This window comes from Petromyzon marinus (assembly GCF_048934315.1).
Source record: "Petromyzon marinus isolate PM22_M1 ecotype Great Lakes invasive population chromosome 73 unlocalized genomic scaffold, UKy_Petmar_22M1.pri1.0 chr73_unloc.5, whole genome shotgun sequence".
Taxonomy (NCBI): domain Eukaryota; kingdom Metazoa; phylum Chordata; class Hyperoartia; order Petromyzontiformes; family Petromyzontidae; genus Petromyzon; species Petromyzon marinus.
In genome coordinates this window covers 242,615-258,396 of record NW_027422611.1, presented here as the reverse complement: position 1 = coordinate 258,396, position 15,782 = coordinate 242,615, and the positions used below count along the sequence as shown (strand labels likewise).

General features: G+C 53.5%; 1 protein-coding gene and 1 long non-coding RNA gene across 2 annotated transcripts in view; both read left to right on the top strand.

Moving 5' to 3' along the window:
* The first annotated feature begins 785 nt into the window (after positions 1-785).
* Positions 786-15,782, top strand: part of LOC142908148 (uncharacterized) — a 219,794-nt gene continuing 204,797 nt past the window's right edge. Inside the window, exon 1 of the long non-coding RNA XR_012931620.1 lies at positions 786-3,076. This is a non-coding gene — a long non-coding RNA (uncharacterized LOC142908148). The remainder of the gene's footprint in view (positions 3,077-15,782) is intronic.
* Positions 15,533-15,782, top strand: part of LOC116958175 (17S U2 SnRNP complex component HTATSF1) — a 54,173-nt gene continuing 53,923 nt past the window's right edge. The window contains exon 1 of the mRNA XM_076058427.1: positions 15,533-15,601. Within this exon, the coding sequence (XP_075914542.1) occupies positions 15,570-15,601 (32 nt within the window). The 5' untranslated portion in view covers positions 15,533-15,569. The remainder of the gene's footprint in view (positions 15,602-15,782) is intronic.

Sequence of the window (15,782 nt, the reverse complement as noted above, 5' to 3'; positions counted from 1 at the left end):
GATCCCACACGGAGGACACAAAGGTACTGACAAAGCTCCCCCAGGTAGCATCTAACAGGCTGTAGGGGCAAGTGCTGTTACACACACACAGACAAAGCTCACCCAGGTAGCCTCTAGCAAGGCTGTAGGGGCAAGTGCTGTTACACACACAGACAAAGCTCCCCAGGTAGCCTCTAGCAGGGCTGTAGGGGCAAGTGCTGTTACACACACAGACAAAGATCCCCCAGGTAGCCTCTAGCAGGGCTAAAGGGGCAAGTGCTGTTACACACACAAAAGCTCCCCTAGGTAGCCACTAGCAGGGCTGTAGGGGCAAGTGCTGTTACACACAGACACAGACAAAGCTCCCCCAGGTAGCCTCTAACAGGCTGTAGTGGCAAGTGCTATTACACACACAGACAAAGCTCCCCCAGGTAGCTTCTAGCAGACTGTAGGGGCAAGTGCTGTTACACACACACAGACAAAGCTCCCCCATGTAGCCTATAGCAGGGCTGTAGGGGCAAGTGTTGTTACACACAGACACAGACAAAGCTCCCCCAGGTAGCCTCGAACAGGCTGTAGGGGCAAGTGCTGTTACACACACAGAAAAAAGCTCCCCCAGGTAGCCTCTAGCAGGCTGTAAGGGCAAGTGCTGTTACACACACAGACAAAGCTCCCCCAGGTAGCCTCTAGCAGGCTGTAGGGGCAAGTGCTGTTACACACACAGACACAGACAAAGCTCCCCCAGGTAGCCGCTAGCAGGGCTGTAGGGGCAAGTGCTGTTACACACACAGACAAAGCTCCCCAGGTAGCCTCGAACAGGCTGTAGGGGCAAGTGCTGTTACACACACATAGACAAAGCTCCCCCAGGTAGCCTCTAGCAGCTGTAGGGGCAAGTGCTGTTACACACAGACACAGACAAAGCTCCCCCAGGTAGCCTCGAACAGGCTGTAGGGGCAAGTGCTGTTACACACACACAGACAAAGCTCCCCCAGGTAGCCTCGAACAGGCTGTAGGGGCAAGTGCTGTTACACACACACAGACAAAGCTCCCCCAAGTAGCCTCTAGCAGGGCTGTAGGGGCAAGTGCTGTTACACAGACACAGACAAATTTCCCCCAGGTAGCCTCTCTAGCAGGCTGTAGGGGCAAGTGCTGTTACACACACAGACAAAGCTCCCCCAGATAGCCTCTAGCAGGGCTGTAGGGGCAAGTGCTGTTACACACACACAGACAAAGTTCCCCCAGGTAGCCTCTAGCAAGGCTGCAGGGGCAAGTGCTGTTACACACACAGACAAAGCTCCCCCAGGTAGCCTCTTGCAGGGCTGCAGGGGCAAGTGCTGTTACACACACAGACAAAGCTCCCCCAGGTAGCCTCCAGCAGGCTGTCGGGGCAAGTGCTGTTACACACACAGACAAAGCTCCCCCAGTTATCCTCTAGCAGGCTGTAGGGGCAAGTGCTGTTACACACAGACAAAGCTCCCCAGGTAGCTTCTAGCAGGGCTGTAGGGGCAAATTCTGTTACACACACAGACAAAGCTCCCCCAGGTAGCCTCTAGCATGGCTGTAGGGGCAAGTGCTGTTACACACACAGACAAAGCTCCCCCAGGTAGCCTCTAGCAGGGCTGTAGGGGCAAGTGCTGTTACACACACACAGACAAAGCTCCCCCAGGTAGCCTCTAGCAGGGCTGTAGGGGCAAGTGCTGTTACACAAACAGACAAAGCTCCCCCAGGTAGCCTCTAGCAGGGCTGAAGGGGCAAGTGCTGTTATACACAAACAGACAAAGCTCCCTCAGGTAGCCTCTAGCAGGGCTGTAGGGGCAAGTGCTGTTACACACATAGACAAAGCTCCCCTAGGTAGCCACTAGCAGGGCTGTAGGGGCAAGTGCTGTTACACACAGACAAAGACAAAGCTCCGCCAGGTAGCCTCTAACAGGCTGTAGTGGCAAGTGCTATTACACACACAGACAAAGCTCCCCCAGGTAGCTTCTAGCAGACTGTAGGGGCAAGTGCTGTTACACACACCGAAAAAGCTCCCCCATGTAGCCTATAGCAGGGCTGTAGGGGCAAGTGCTGTTACACACAGACACAGACAAAGCTCCCCCAGGTAGCCTCGAACAGGCTGTAGGGGCAAGTGCTGTTACACACACACGGAAAAAGCTCCCCCAGGTAGCCTCTAGCAGGCTGTAAGGGCAAGTGCTGTTACACACACACAGACAAAGCTCCCCCAGGTAGCCTCTAGCAGGCTGTAGGGGCAAGTGCTGTTACACACACAGACACAGACAAAGCTCCCCCAGGTAGCCGCTAGCAGGGCTGTAGGGGCAAGTGCTGTTACACACACAGACAAAGCTCCCCCAGGTAGCCTCGAACAGGCTGTAGGGGCAAGTGCTGTTACACACACATAGACAAAGCTCCCCCAGGTAGCCTCTAGCTGCTGTAGGGGCAAGTGCTGTTACACACAGACACAGACAAAGCTCCCCCAGGTAGCCTCGAACAGGCTGTAGGGGCAAGTGCTGTTACACACACACAGACAAAGCTCCCCCAGGTAGCCTCGAACAGGCTGTAGGGGCAAGTGCTGTTACACACACACACAGACAAAGCTCCCCCAAGTAGCCTCTAGCAGGGCTGTAGGGGCAAGTGCTGTTACACAGACACAGACAAATCTCCCCCAGGTAGCCTCTCTAGCAGGCTGTAGGGGCAAGTGCTGTTATACACAAACAGACAAAGCTCCCCCAGATAGCCTCTAGCAGGGCTGTAGGGGCAAGTGCTGTTACACACACACAGACAAAGTTCCCCCAGGTAGCCTCTAGCAAGGCTGCAGGGGCAAGTGCTGTTACACACACAGACAAAGCTCCCCCAGGTAGCCTCTAGCAGGGCTGCAGGAGCAAGCGCTATTACACACACAGACAAAGCTCCCCCAGGTAGCCTCTAACAGGCTGTAGGGGCAAGTGCTGTTACACACACAGACAAAGCTCCCCCAGGTAGCCTCTAGCATTGCTGTAGGGGCAAGTGCTGTTACACACACACAGACAAAGCTCCCCCAGATAGCCTCTAGCAGGGCTGTAGGGGCAAGTGCTGTTACACACAGACAAAGCTCCCCCAGGTAGCCTCTAGCAGGCTGTAGGGGCAAGTGCTGTTACACACACACAGACAAAGTTCCCCCAGGAAGCCTCTAGCAGGGCTGTAGGGGCAAGTGCTGTTACACAGACACAGACAAATCTCCCCAGGTAGCCTCTAGCAGGGCTGCAGGGGCAAGTGCTGTTACGCACACAGACAAAGCTCCCCCAGGTAGCCTCTAGCAGGGCTGTAAGGGCAAGTGCTGTTACACACACAGACAAAGCTCCCCCAGGTAGCCTCTAGCAGGGCTGTAGGGGCAAGTGCTGTTACGCACACACAGACAAAGCTCCCCCATGTAGCCTCTAGCAGGGCTGTAAGGGCAAGTGCTGTTACACACACAGACAAAGCTACCCCAGGTAGCCTCTAGCAGGGCTGTAGGGGCAAGTGCTGTTACGCACACAGACAAAGCTCCCCCATGTAGCCTCTAGCAGGGCTGTAGGGGCAAGTGCTGTTACACACACAGACAAAGCTCCCCCAGGTAGCCTCTAGCAGGCCGTAGGGGCAAGTGCAGTGTTGGTCACAGACACAGACAAAGCTCCCCCAGGTAGCATCTAGCAGGCTGTAGGGGCAAGTGCTGTTACACACACAGACAAAGCTCCCCCAGGTAGTCTCTAGCAGGGCTGTAGGGGCAAGTGCTGTTACACACAGAGACAAAGCTCCCCCAGGTAGCCTCTAGCAGGGCTGTAGGGGCAAGTGCTGTTACACACACACAGACAAAGCTCCCCCAGTTAGCCTCTAGCAGGCTGTAGGGCCAAGTGCTGTTACACACACAGACAAAGCTCCCCCAGGTAGCCTCTAGCAGGCTGTATGGGCAAGTGCTGTTACACACACAGACAAAGCTCCCCCAGGTAGCCTCTAGCAGGCTGTAGGGGCAAGTGATGTTACACACACAGACAAAGCTCCCCCAGGTAGCCTCTAGCAGGCTGTAGGGGCAAGTGCTGTTACACACAGACACAGACAAAGCTCCCCCAGGTAGCCTCTAGCAGGGCTGTAAGGGCAAGTGCTGTTACACACACAGACAAAGCTCCCCCAGGTAGCCTCTAACAGGGCTGTAGGGGCAAGTGCTGTTACACACACAGACAAAGCTCCCCCAGGTAGCCTCTAGCATTGCTGTAGGGGCAAGTGCTGTTACACACACAGACAAAGCTCCCCCAGGTAGCCTCTAGCAGGGCTGTAGGGGCAAGTGCTGTAACACACACAGACAAAGCTTCCCCAGGTAGCCTCTAGCAGGGCTGTAGGGGCAAGTGCTGTTACACACACAGACAAAGCTCCCCCAGGTAGCCTCTAGCAGGCTGTGGGCGCAAGTGCTGTTCGTGAGCAGCACTTAGAAATCCTGGCACGGCACACAGAGGGATTCATTGGCTAGCACCACGCCCGGCCGCCTTTGTCTCTCCCCCAGTGCTACACTACCACCACCACTACACCACCACCACCGCTACACCACCTCTACACCACCGCTACACCACCACCACCGCTACACCACCACCGCTACACCACCATTACACCACCACCGCTACACAACCACTACACCACAATCACCGCTACACCACCACCACCGCTACACCACCATTACACCACCACCGCTACACAACCACTACACCACTACCACCACCGCTACACCACCTCTACACCACCACTACACCACTATCACCGCTACACCACTACCACCACCGCTACACCACCACCACCGCTACACCACCACCGCTACACCACCATTACACCACCACCGCTACACAACCACTACACCACCACCACCGCTACACCACCACCACCACCGCTACACCACCATCACCACCACTACCACCACCGCTACACCACCACCACCGCTACACCACTACCACCACCGCTACACCACCACTACACCACAATCACCGCTACACCACCACCACTACCGCTACACCACCACCACCACTACACCACCATCGCTACACCACCGCTACACCACCACCACTACCGCTACACCACCACTACACCACAATCACCGCTACACCACCACCACCGCTCCACCACCACCACTACACCACCATCACCACCACCGCTACACCACCACCGCTACACCACCATTACACCACTACCACCACCGCTACACAACCACTACACCACAATCACCGCTACACCACCACCACCACCGCTACACCACCACCACCGCTCCACCACCACCACTACACCACCATCACCACCACCACTGCTACACCACCACTACACCACCACCGCTACACCACCACCGCTACACCACGTCACTCATTTGAGGTTGAGTCGACCTAGAGAATGGTGAACGATGGGGTTCAATTATTGGTTCTTAGTCACTGATCTTGGCAGTGAGTCTCTGAGTGAGTCTCTGAGTGAGTCTCTGAGTGAGTCTGTGAGTGAGTCTGTGAGTGAGTCTCTGAGTGAGTCTGTGAGTGAGTCTGTGAGTGAGTCTCTGAGTGAGTCTGTGAGTGAGTCTCTGTGTGAGTCTGTGAGTGAGTCTCTGAGTGAGTCTGTGAGTGAGTCTGTGAGTGAGTCTCTGTGTGAGTCTGTGAGTGAGTCTCCGTATGAGTCTGTGAGTGAGTCTGTGAGTGAGTGAGTGAGTCTGTGAGTGAGTCTGTGAGTGAGTGAGTCTGTGAGTGAGTCTGTGAGTGAGTCTCTGTGTGAGTCTGTGAGTGAGTCTGTGAGTGAGTCTCTGTGTGAGTCTGTGGGTGAGTCTGTGAGTGAGTCTGTGAGTCTCTTAGTGAGTCTGTGAGTCTCTGTGTGAGTCTGTGAGTGAGTCTGTGAGTCTGTGAGTGAGTCTGTGAGTGAGTCTCTGTGTGAGTCTGTGAGTGAGTCTGTGAGTCTGTGAGGGAGTGAGTGAGTCTGTGAGTGAGTCTGTGAGTGAGTCTCTGTGTGAGTCTGTGAGTGAGTGAGTCTGTGAGTGAGTCTGTGAGTGAGTCTCTGTGTGAGTCTGTGAGTGAGTCTGTGAGTGAGTCTGTGAGTCTCTTAGTGAGTCTGTGAGTCTCTGTGTGAGTCTGTGAGTGAGTCTGTGAGTGAGTCCCTGAGTGAGTCTCTGTGTGAGTCTCTGAGTGAGTCTCTGAGTGAGTCTGTGAGTGAGTCTCTGAGTGAGTCTGTGAGTGAGTCTGTGAGTGAGTCTGTGAGTAAGTCTCTGAGTGAGTCTGTGAGTGAGTGAGTGAGTCTGTGAGTGAGTGAGTCTGTGAGTGAGTCTGTGAGTGAGTGAGTGAGTTTGTGAGTGAGTCTGTGAGTGAGTCTCTATGTGAGTTTGTGAGTGAGTGAGTCTGTGAGTGAGTCTGAGTGAGTCTGTGAGTGAGTGAGTCTGTGAGTGAGTCTTTGAGTGAGTGAGTCTGTGAGTGAGTCTGTGAGTGAGTGAGTGAGTCTGTGAGTGAGTGAGTCTGTGAGTGAGTCTGTGAGTGAGTCTGTGAGTCTGTGAGTGAGTCTGTGAGTGAGTCTCTGAGTGAGTCTCTGAGTGAGTCTGTGAGTGAGTCTCTGAGTGAGTCTCTGAGTGAGTCTGTGAGTGAGTCTCTGAGTGAGTCTCTGAGTGAGTCTCTGTGTGAGTCTGTGAGTGAGTCTCTGAGTGGGTGAGTCTCTGAGTGAGTCTGTGAGTGAGTCTCTGTGTGAGTCTGTGAGTGAGTCTCTGTGTGAGTCTGTGAGTGAGTCTCTGTGTGAGTCTGTGAGTGAGTCTCTGTATGAGTCTGTGAGTGAGTCTGTGAGTGAGTGAGTCTGTGAGTGAGTCTGTGAGTGAGTGAGTGAGTCTGTGAGTGAGTCTGTGAGTGAGTCTCTGTGTGAGTCTGTGAGTGAGTCTGTGAGTGAGTGAGTCTGTGAGTGAGTCTGTGAGTGAGTCTCTGTGTGAGTCTGTGGGTGAGTCTGTGAGTGAGTCTGTGAGTCTCTTAGTGAGTCTGTGAGTCTCTGTGTGAGTCTGTGAGTGAGTCTGTGAGTCTGTGAGTGAGTGAGTCTGTGAGTGAGTCTCTGTGTGAGTATGTGAGTGAGTCTGTGAGGGAGTGAGTGAGTCTGTGAGTGAGTCTGTGAGTGAGTCTCTGTGTGAGTCTGTGAGTGAGTGAGTCTGTGAGTGAGTCTGTGAGTGAGTCTCTGTGTGAGTCTGTGGGTGAGTCTGTGAGTGAGTCTGTGAGTCTCTTAGTGAGTCTGTGAGTCTCTGTGTGAGTCTGTGAGTGAGTCTGTGAGTCTGTGAGTGAGTGAGTCTGTGAGTGAGTCTCTGTGTGAGTCTGTGAGTGAGTCTGTGAGTCTGTGAGGGAGTGAGTGGGTCTGTGAGTGAGTCTGTGAGTGAGTCTCTGTGTGAGTCTGTGAGTGAGTGAGTCTGTGAGTCAGTCTGTGAGTGAGTCTCTGTGTGAGTCTGTGAGTGAGTCTGTGAGTGAGTCTGTGAGTCTCTTAGTGAGTCTGTGAGTCTCTGAGTGAGTGAGTCTCTGAGTGAGTCTGTGAGTGAGTCTCTGTGTGAGTCTGTGAGTGAGTCTCTGTGTGAGTCTGTGAGTGAGTCTCTGTGTGAGTCTGTGAGTGAGTCTCTGTATGAGTCTGTGAGTGAGTCTGTGAGTGAGTGAGTCTGTGAGTGAGTCTGTGAGTGAGTGAGTGAGTCTGTGAGTGAGTCTGTGAGTGAGTCTCTGTGTGAGTCTGTGAGTGAGTCTGTGAGTGAGTGAGTCTGTGAGTGAGTCTGTGAGTGAGTCTCTGTGTGAGTCTGTGGGTGAGTCTGTGAGTGAGTCTGTGAGTCTCTTAGTGAGTCTGTGAGTCTCTGTGTGAGTCTGTGAGTGAGTCTGTGAGTCTGTGAGTGAGTGAGTCTGTGAGTGAGTCTCTGTGTGAGTCTGTGAGTGAGTCTGTGAGTCTGTGAGGGAGTGAGTGAGTCTGTGAGTGAGTCTGTGAGTGAGTCTCTGTGTGAGTCTGTGAGTGAGTGAGTCTGTGAGTGAGTCTGTGAGTGAGTCTCTGTGTGAGTCTCTGTATGAGTCTCTGAGTGAGTATCTGTGTGAGTCTGTGAGTGAGTCTGTGAGTGAGTCTGTGAGTGAGTCTCTGAGTGAGTTTCTGTATGAGTCTATGTGTGAGTCTCTGAGTGAGTCTCTGTGTGAGTCTGTGAGTGAGTATGTGAGTGAGTCTCTGAGTGAGTCTGTGAGTGAGTCTGTGAGTGAGTCTGTGAGTGAATTTCTGCGTGAGACTGTGAGTGAGTCTCTGAGTGAGTCTCTGTGTGAGTCTGTGAGTGAGTCTGTGAGTCTGTGAGTGAGTCTGTGAATGAGTCTGTGAGTGAGCCTCTGTGTGAGTCTGTGAGTGAGTCTGTGAGTGAGTCTGTGAGTGAGTGAGTGAGTCTGTGAGTGAGTCTCTGAGTGAGGCTTTGAGTGAGTCTCTGAGTGAGTCTCTGAGTGAGTCTCTGTGTGAGTCTCTGAGTGAGTCTCTGTGTGAGTCTGTGAGTGAGTCTCTGAGTCTGTGAGTGAGTCTGTGAGTGAGTCTCTGAGTGAGTCTCTGTGTGAGTCTCTGTATGAGTCTCTGAGTGAGTCTCTGTGTGAGTCTGTGAGTGAGTCTCTGAGTGAGTCTCTGAGTGAGTTCGTGAGTGAGTCTGTGAGTGAGTCTCTGTGTGAGTCTGTGAGTGAGTCTGTGAGTGAGTCTGTGAGTGAGTGAGTGAGTCTGTGAGTGAGTCTCTGAGTGAGTCTTTGAGTGAGTCTCTGAGTGAGTCTCTGAGTGAGTCTCTGTGTGAGTCTCTGAGTGAGTCTCTGTGTGTGTCTGTGAGTGAGTCTCTGAGTGAGTGAGTGAGTCTGTGAGTGAGTCTGTGAGTGAGTCTCTGAGTGAGTCTCTGTGTGAGTCTCTGTATGAGTCTCTGAGTGAGTCTCTGTGTGAGTCTGTGAGTGAGTCTCTGAGTGAGTCTCTGAGTGAGTCTGTGAGTGAGTCTATGAGTGAGTCTCTGAGTGAGTCTGTGAGTGAATCTCTGAGTGAGTTTGTGAGTTAGTCTGTGGGTGAGTCTGTGAGTGATTCTATGTGTGAGTCTCTGAGTGAGTCTCTGAGTGAGTCTTGAGTGAGTCTCTGAGTGAGTCTCTGAGTGAGTCTGTGGGTGAGTCTGTGAGTGATTCTATGTGTGAGTCTCTGAGTGAATCTCTGAGTGAGTCTGTGAGTGAGTCTGTGAGTGAGTCTCTGATTGAGTCTATGTGTGAGTCTGTGAGTGAGTCTGTGAGTGAGTCTCTGAGTGAGTCTTTGAGTCGGTGTGTGAGTGAGTCTCTGAGTGAGTCTGTGAGTGAGTCTCTGAGTGAGTCTGTGAGTCGGTGTGTGAGTCTCTGAGTGAGGCTGTGAGTGAGTCTCTGAGTGATTCTCTGAGTGAATCTCTGAGTAAGTCTGCGAGTGAGTCTCTGAGTGAGTCTCAGAGTGAGTCTGTGAGTGAGTCTCTGAGTGAGTCTGTGAGTGAGTCTGTGAGTGAGTCTCTGAATGAGTCTCTGAGTGAGTCTGTGGGTGAGTCTGTGAGTGATTCTATGTGTGAGTCTCTGAGTGAGTCTCTGAGTGAGTCTGTGAGTGAGTCTGTGAGTGAGTCTCTGAGTGAGTCTCTGTGTGAGTCTGTGAGTGAGTCTGTGAGTGAGTCTCTGAGTGAGTCTGTGAGTCGGTGTGTGAGTGAGTCTCTGAGTGAGTCTGTGAGTGAGTCTCTGAGTGAGTCTGTGAGTCGGTGTGTGAGACTCTGAGTGAGTCTGTGAGTGAGTCTGTGGGTGAGTCTCTGAGTGAGTCTGTGAGTGAGTCTCTGAGTGAGTCTCTGAGTGAGTCTCTGAGTGAGTCTGTGAGTGAGTCTGTGAGTGAGTCTGTAAGTCGGTGTGTGAGTCTGTACGTCTCTGTGAGTCTCTGTGCATTGGTATAGCGGCCTCTTGTGGCGAATGCTCTGTACTGCATTACATCGAGATCAGCGTCACTCACTCACTCACCCACTCACTCGCCCACTCACTCATCCACTCACCCACCCAGTTACTCACCCAGTTACTCACCCACTCACTCACTCACCCACCCACTCATTCATTCACCCACTCACTCACCCACCCACTCACTCACTCGCCCACTTACTCACCCACTCACCCACCCACTCACCCACCCAGTTACTCACTCACTCACCCACTCACTCACCCACTCACTCACCCACTCACTCACTTACTCACCCACCCACTCACTCACCCACCCACTCACTCACCCACTCACTCACCCACTCACTCACCCACTCACTCACTTACTCACCCACTCACTCATCCACTCACTCACTTAATCACCTACTTACTCACCCACTCACCCACTCACTCACCCACTCACTCACCCACTCACTCACTCACCCACTCACTCACTCACTCACCCACTCACTCACTCACGCACTCACTCACCCACTCACTCACCCACTTATCCACCCACTCACCCACCCAGTTACTCACCCACTCACTCACTCACCCACTCACTCACTCACTCACCCACTCACTCACGCACTCACTCACCCACTCACTCACCCACTTATCCACCCACTCACCCACCCAGTTACTCACCCACTCACTCACTCACCCACTCATTCACTCACCCACTCACTCACTCACCCACTCACTCACCCACTCACTCACTCACCAACTCACTCACTCACCCACCCACTCACTTACTCACCTACTTACTCACCCACCCATAGACTTCAATGTTAAAGGCTCCCATAGACTTCAATGTCTAATCCCTATTAGATTACATTGCCAAGTACCCGGATGTCCATTCCCCTATTAGATTACATTGCAAAGTACCCGGATGTCCAATCCCCTATTAGATTACATTGCCTAGTACCCGGATGTCCAATCCCCTATTAGATTACATTGCCTAGTACCCGGATGTCCAATCCCCTATTAGATTACATTGCCAAGTACCCGGATGTCCAATCCCCTATTAGATTACATTGCAAAGTACCCGTATGTCCAATCCCCTATTAGATTACATTGCCTAGTACCCAGATGTCCAATCCCCTATTAGATTACATTGCCAAGTACCCGGAAGTCCAATCCCCTATTAGATTACATTGCAAAGTACCCGGATGTCCAATCCCTTATTAGATTGCATTGCCTAGTACCCGGATGTCCAATCCCCTATTAGATTACATTGCCTAGTACCCGGATGTCCAATCCCCTATTAGATTACATTGCAAAGTACCCGGATGTCCAATCTCCTATTAGATTACATTGTCTAGTACCCGGATGTCCAATCCCCTATTAGATTACATTGCAAAGTACCCGGATGTCCAATCCCCTATTAGATTACATTGCCTAGTACCCGGATGTCCAATCCCCTATTAAATTACATTGCCTAGTACCCGGATGTCCAATCCCCTATTAGATTACATTGCAAAGTACCCGGATGTCCAACCCCCTATTAGATTACATTGCCTAGTACCCGGATGTCCAATCCCCTATTAGATTACATTGCCTAGTACCCAGATGTCCAATCCCCTATTAGATTACATTGCCAAGTACCCGGAAGTCCAATCCCCTATTAGATTACATTGCAAAGTACCCGGATGTCCAATCCCCTATTAGATTACATTGCAAAGTACCCGGATGTCCAACCCCCTATTAGATTACATTGCCTAGTACCCGGATGTCCAATCCCCTATTAGATTACATTGCCTAGTACCCAGATGTCCAATCCCCTATTAGATTACATTGCCAAGTACCCGGAAGTCCAATCCCCTATTAGATTACATTGCAAAGTACCCGGAAGTCCAATCCCCTATTAGATTACATTGCAAAGTACCCGGATGTCCAATCCCCTATTAGATTGCATTGCCTAGTACCCGGATGTCCAATCCCCTATTAGATTACATTGCCTAGTACCCGGATGTCCAATCCCCTATTAGATTACATTGCCTAGTATCCGGATGTCCAATCTCCTATTAGATTACATTGCCTAGTACCCGGATGTCCAATCCCCTATTAGATTACATTGCCTAGTACCCGGATGTCCAATCCCCTATTAGATTACATTGCCAAGTACCCGGATGTCCAATCCCCTATTAGATTACATTGCAAAGTGTCCCGGATGTCCAATCCCCTATTAGATGACATTACCTAGTACCCGGATGTCTAATCCCCTATTAGAATACATTGCCAAGTACCCGGATGTCCAATCCCCTATTAGATTACATTGCAAAGTACCCGGATGTCCAATCCCCTATTAGATTACATTGCAAAGTACCCGGATGTGCAACCCCCCAAATAGATTGCATTGCCGAGTACCCGGATCTTGAAGGAACCGGTTCCGGTTTGGCGCCAAATCATCCCTAAGTCGCTTTCGTGAGGTAAAAAGCGACATTTACAAGATCGTTCAACTCGCAAATATTTGCACGAAAACTCATTGATTAGCAATTAGATTTTGTTCGCTTGCAAAAATTAATCGTTCAAGAATTAATAAGCGCCGAGGAGCGAGGCGGCCGTGGCGTTATGGGGGGGGTGGTTGGTGAGGAGGTTGTTTAGGCCTCAGCCTCGGTGCTCGCCTGGATCTCAGGCCCGGCTCGGTGGCCCGGAGTCGCTAGGCGAGACCGTGGTCCCCTAACGTGAGGCGAGGCCTGGTGATTACAGCTTACTCCGAAGTTAACATTGGTACACTTGCAATGATATTTTTTTTATATTACTCGTGGGTTATAGGCTTTAATTGTGACGTTGCCGTGCTTTAAACATTGTTATTTGTGTTCTAATAGCGGTTAACAGACGCGAATTATTGTACCGTACACACACGAGACAACGCTGCCCTGTGTAGCCTCGTGCAGGCTGTAGGGGCGAGTGATTTTAGCTAAGGGGTGGGTGGCCGGCTACACGCACGGCCGCCTTTGTCTCTCCTCGAATGGAATTTCCATGTTTATACAGACACCCAGTCACTCACCCAGCTACTCACCCACCCACTCACTCACCCACCCAGTCACCAACCCACTCACCAACCCACTCACCCAGTCAATCACCCAGTCAATCACCCAGCTACTCAACAACCCACTCACCAACCCACTCACCCAGCCACTCACCCACTCACTCACCAACCCACTCACCCAGTCAATCACTCACCCACCCAGTCACTCACCCAGCTACTCACCAACCCACTCACTCACCCACCCAGTCATCAACCCACTCACCCAGCCACTCACCCAGTCAATCACCCAGTAAATCACCCAGCTACTCACCAACCCACTCACCCAGCCACTCACCCACTCACTCACCAACCCACTCACCCACCCACTCACCCACTCACCCACCCAGTCACTCACCAACCCACTCACCCACCCAGTCACCAACCCACTCACCAACCCACTCACCCAGTCAATCACCCAGCCACTCACCCACCCACTCACACAGCCACTCACCCAGTCAATCACTCACCCACCCAGTCACTCAGCCAGCTACTCACCAACCTACTCACTCACCCACCCAGTCACCAACCCACTCACCAACCCACTCACCCAGTCAATCACCCAGTCAATCACCCAGCCACTCACCCACCCACTCACCCAGCCACTCACCCAGTCAATCACTCACCCACCCAGTCACTCACCCAGCTACTCACCTACCTACTCACTCACCCACCCAGTCACCAACCCACTCACCAACCCACTCACCCAGCCACTCACCCAGTCAATCACCCAGCCACTCAACCCACTCACCCAGCCACTCACCCAGTCACTCACCCAGCCACTCACCTAGTCACTCACCCACCCACTCACCAACCCACTCACTCACCAACCCACTCACCAACCCACTCACCCAGCCACTTACTCACCCAGCCACTTACTCACCCAGCCACTCACCCAGCTACCCACTCACCAACCCACTCACCCACTCACCAACCCACTCACCCAGCCACTCACCCAGTCAATCACTCTCCCACCCAGTCACTCACCCAGCTACTCACCAACCTACTCACTCACCCACCCAGTCACCAACCCACTCACCAACCCACTCACCCAGCCACTCACCCAGTCAATCACCCACCCACTCACCAACCCACTCACCCAGCCACTCACCCAGTCACTCACCCAGCCACTCACCCAGTCACCCACCCACTCACCAACCCACTCACCAACCCACTCACCAACCCACTCACCCAGCCACTCACCCAGCCACTTACTCACCCAGCTACCCACTCACCCAGCTACCCACTCGCCAACCCACTCACCAACCCACCCACCCACTCACCCACCCACTCACTCACCCACTCACCCAGCAGCTGCCATGGATTGACTGCTGCTGTGCCAGGCTAGGTGCATGAGGAGGAGGTCACGTGACAGACCCTGCAGGTGCCATTGGTTGTACTGCCGTGCCAAGCTAGGTGCAGGAGGTCACGTGACAGACCCTGCAGGTGACATGGGTTGTACTGCTGTGCCAGGCTAGGTGCATGAGGTCACGTGACAGACCCAGCAGGTGCCATGGGTTGAATGCCGTGCCAGGCTAGGTGCATGAGGAGGAGGTCACGGGACAGACCCAGCAGGTGCCATGAGTTGACTGCTGCTGCTGCTGTGCCAGGCTAGGTGCATGAGGATGAGGCCACGTGACAGACCCTGCAGGTGCCATGGGTTGTACTGCCGTGCCAGGCTAGGTGCATGAGGAGGAGGCCACGTGACAGACCCTGCAGGTGCCATTGGTTGTACTGCCGTGCCAGGCTAGGTGCATGAGGAGGAGGCCACGTGACAGACCCTGCAGGTGCCATGGGTTGTACTGCCGTGCCAGGCTAGGTGCATGAGGAGGAGGCCACGTGACAGACCCTGCAGGTGCCATTGGTTGTACTGCTGTGCCAGGCTAGGTGCATGAGGAGGAGGCCACGTGACAGACCCTGCAGGTGCCATTGGTTGTACTGCCGTGCCAGGCTAGGTGCATGAGGAGGAGGCCACGTGACAGACCCTGCAGGTGCCATTGGTTGTACTGCCGTGCCAGGCTAGGTGCATGAGGAGGAGGCCACGTGACAGACCCTGCACGTGCCATTGGTTGTACTGCCGTGCCAGGCTAGGTGCATGAGGAGGAGGCCACGTGACAGACCCTGCAGGTGCCATTGGTTGTACTGCCGTGCCAGGCTAGGTGCATGAGGAGGAGGCCACGTGACAGACCCTGCAGGTGCCATTGGTTGTACTGCCGTGCCAGGCTAGGTGCATGAGGAGGAGGCCACGTGACAGACCCTGCAGGTGCCATGGGTTGTACTGCCGTGCCAGGCTAGGTGCATGAGGAGGAGGCCACGTGACAGACCCTGCAGGTGCCATTGGTTGTACTGCCGTGCCAGGCTAGGTGCATGAGGAGGAGGCCACGTGACAGACCCTGCAGGTGCCATGGGTTGTACTGCCGTGCCAGGCTAGGTGCATGAGGAGGAGGCCACGTGACAGACCCTGCACGTGCCATTGGTTGTACTGCCGTGCCAGGCTAGGTGCATGAGGAGGAGGCCACGTGACAGACCCTGCAGGTGCCATTGGTTGTACTGCCGTGCCAGGCTAGGTGCATGAGGAGGAGGCCACGTGACAGACCCTGCAGGTGCCATTGGTTGTACTGCCGTGCCAGGCTAGGTGCATGAGGAGGAGGCCACGTGACAGACCCTGCAGGTGCCATTGGTTGTACTGCCGTGCCAGGCTAGGTGCAGCTCCACCTCCTGTGCCCCCTCCCTCCCCACCCCACCCGTGCCAACTTCCCGCCCCCTTAGATCTCTCCTCCCCTCCCCCCGTTGTGTTTGCGAGCGTAGCTCCTCCGCCCTCGGTAGCTGTAGCATGCGGACCACCTTCCAGC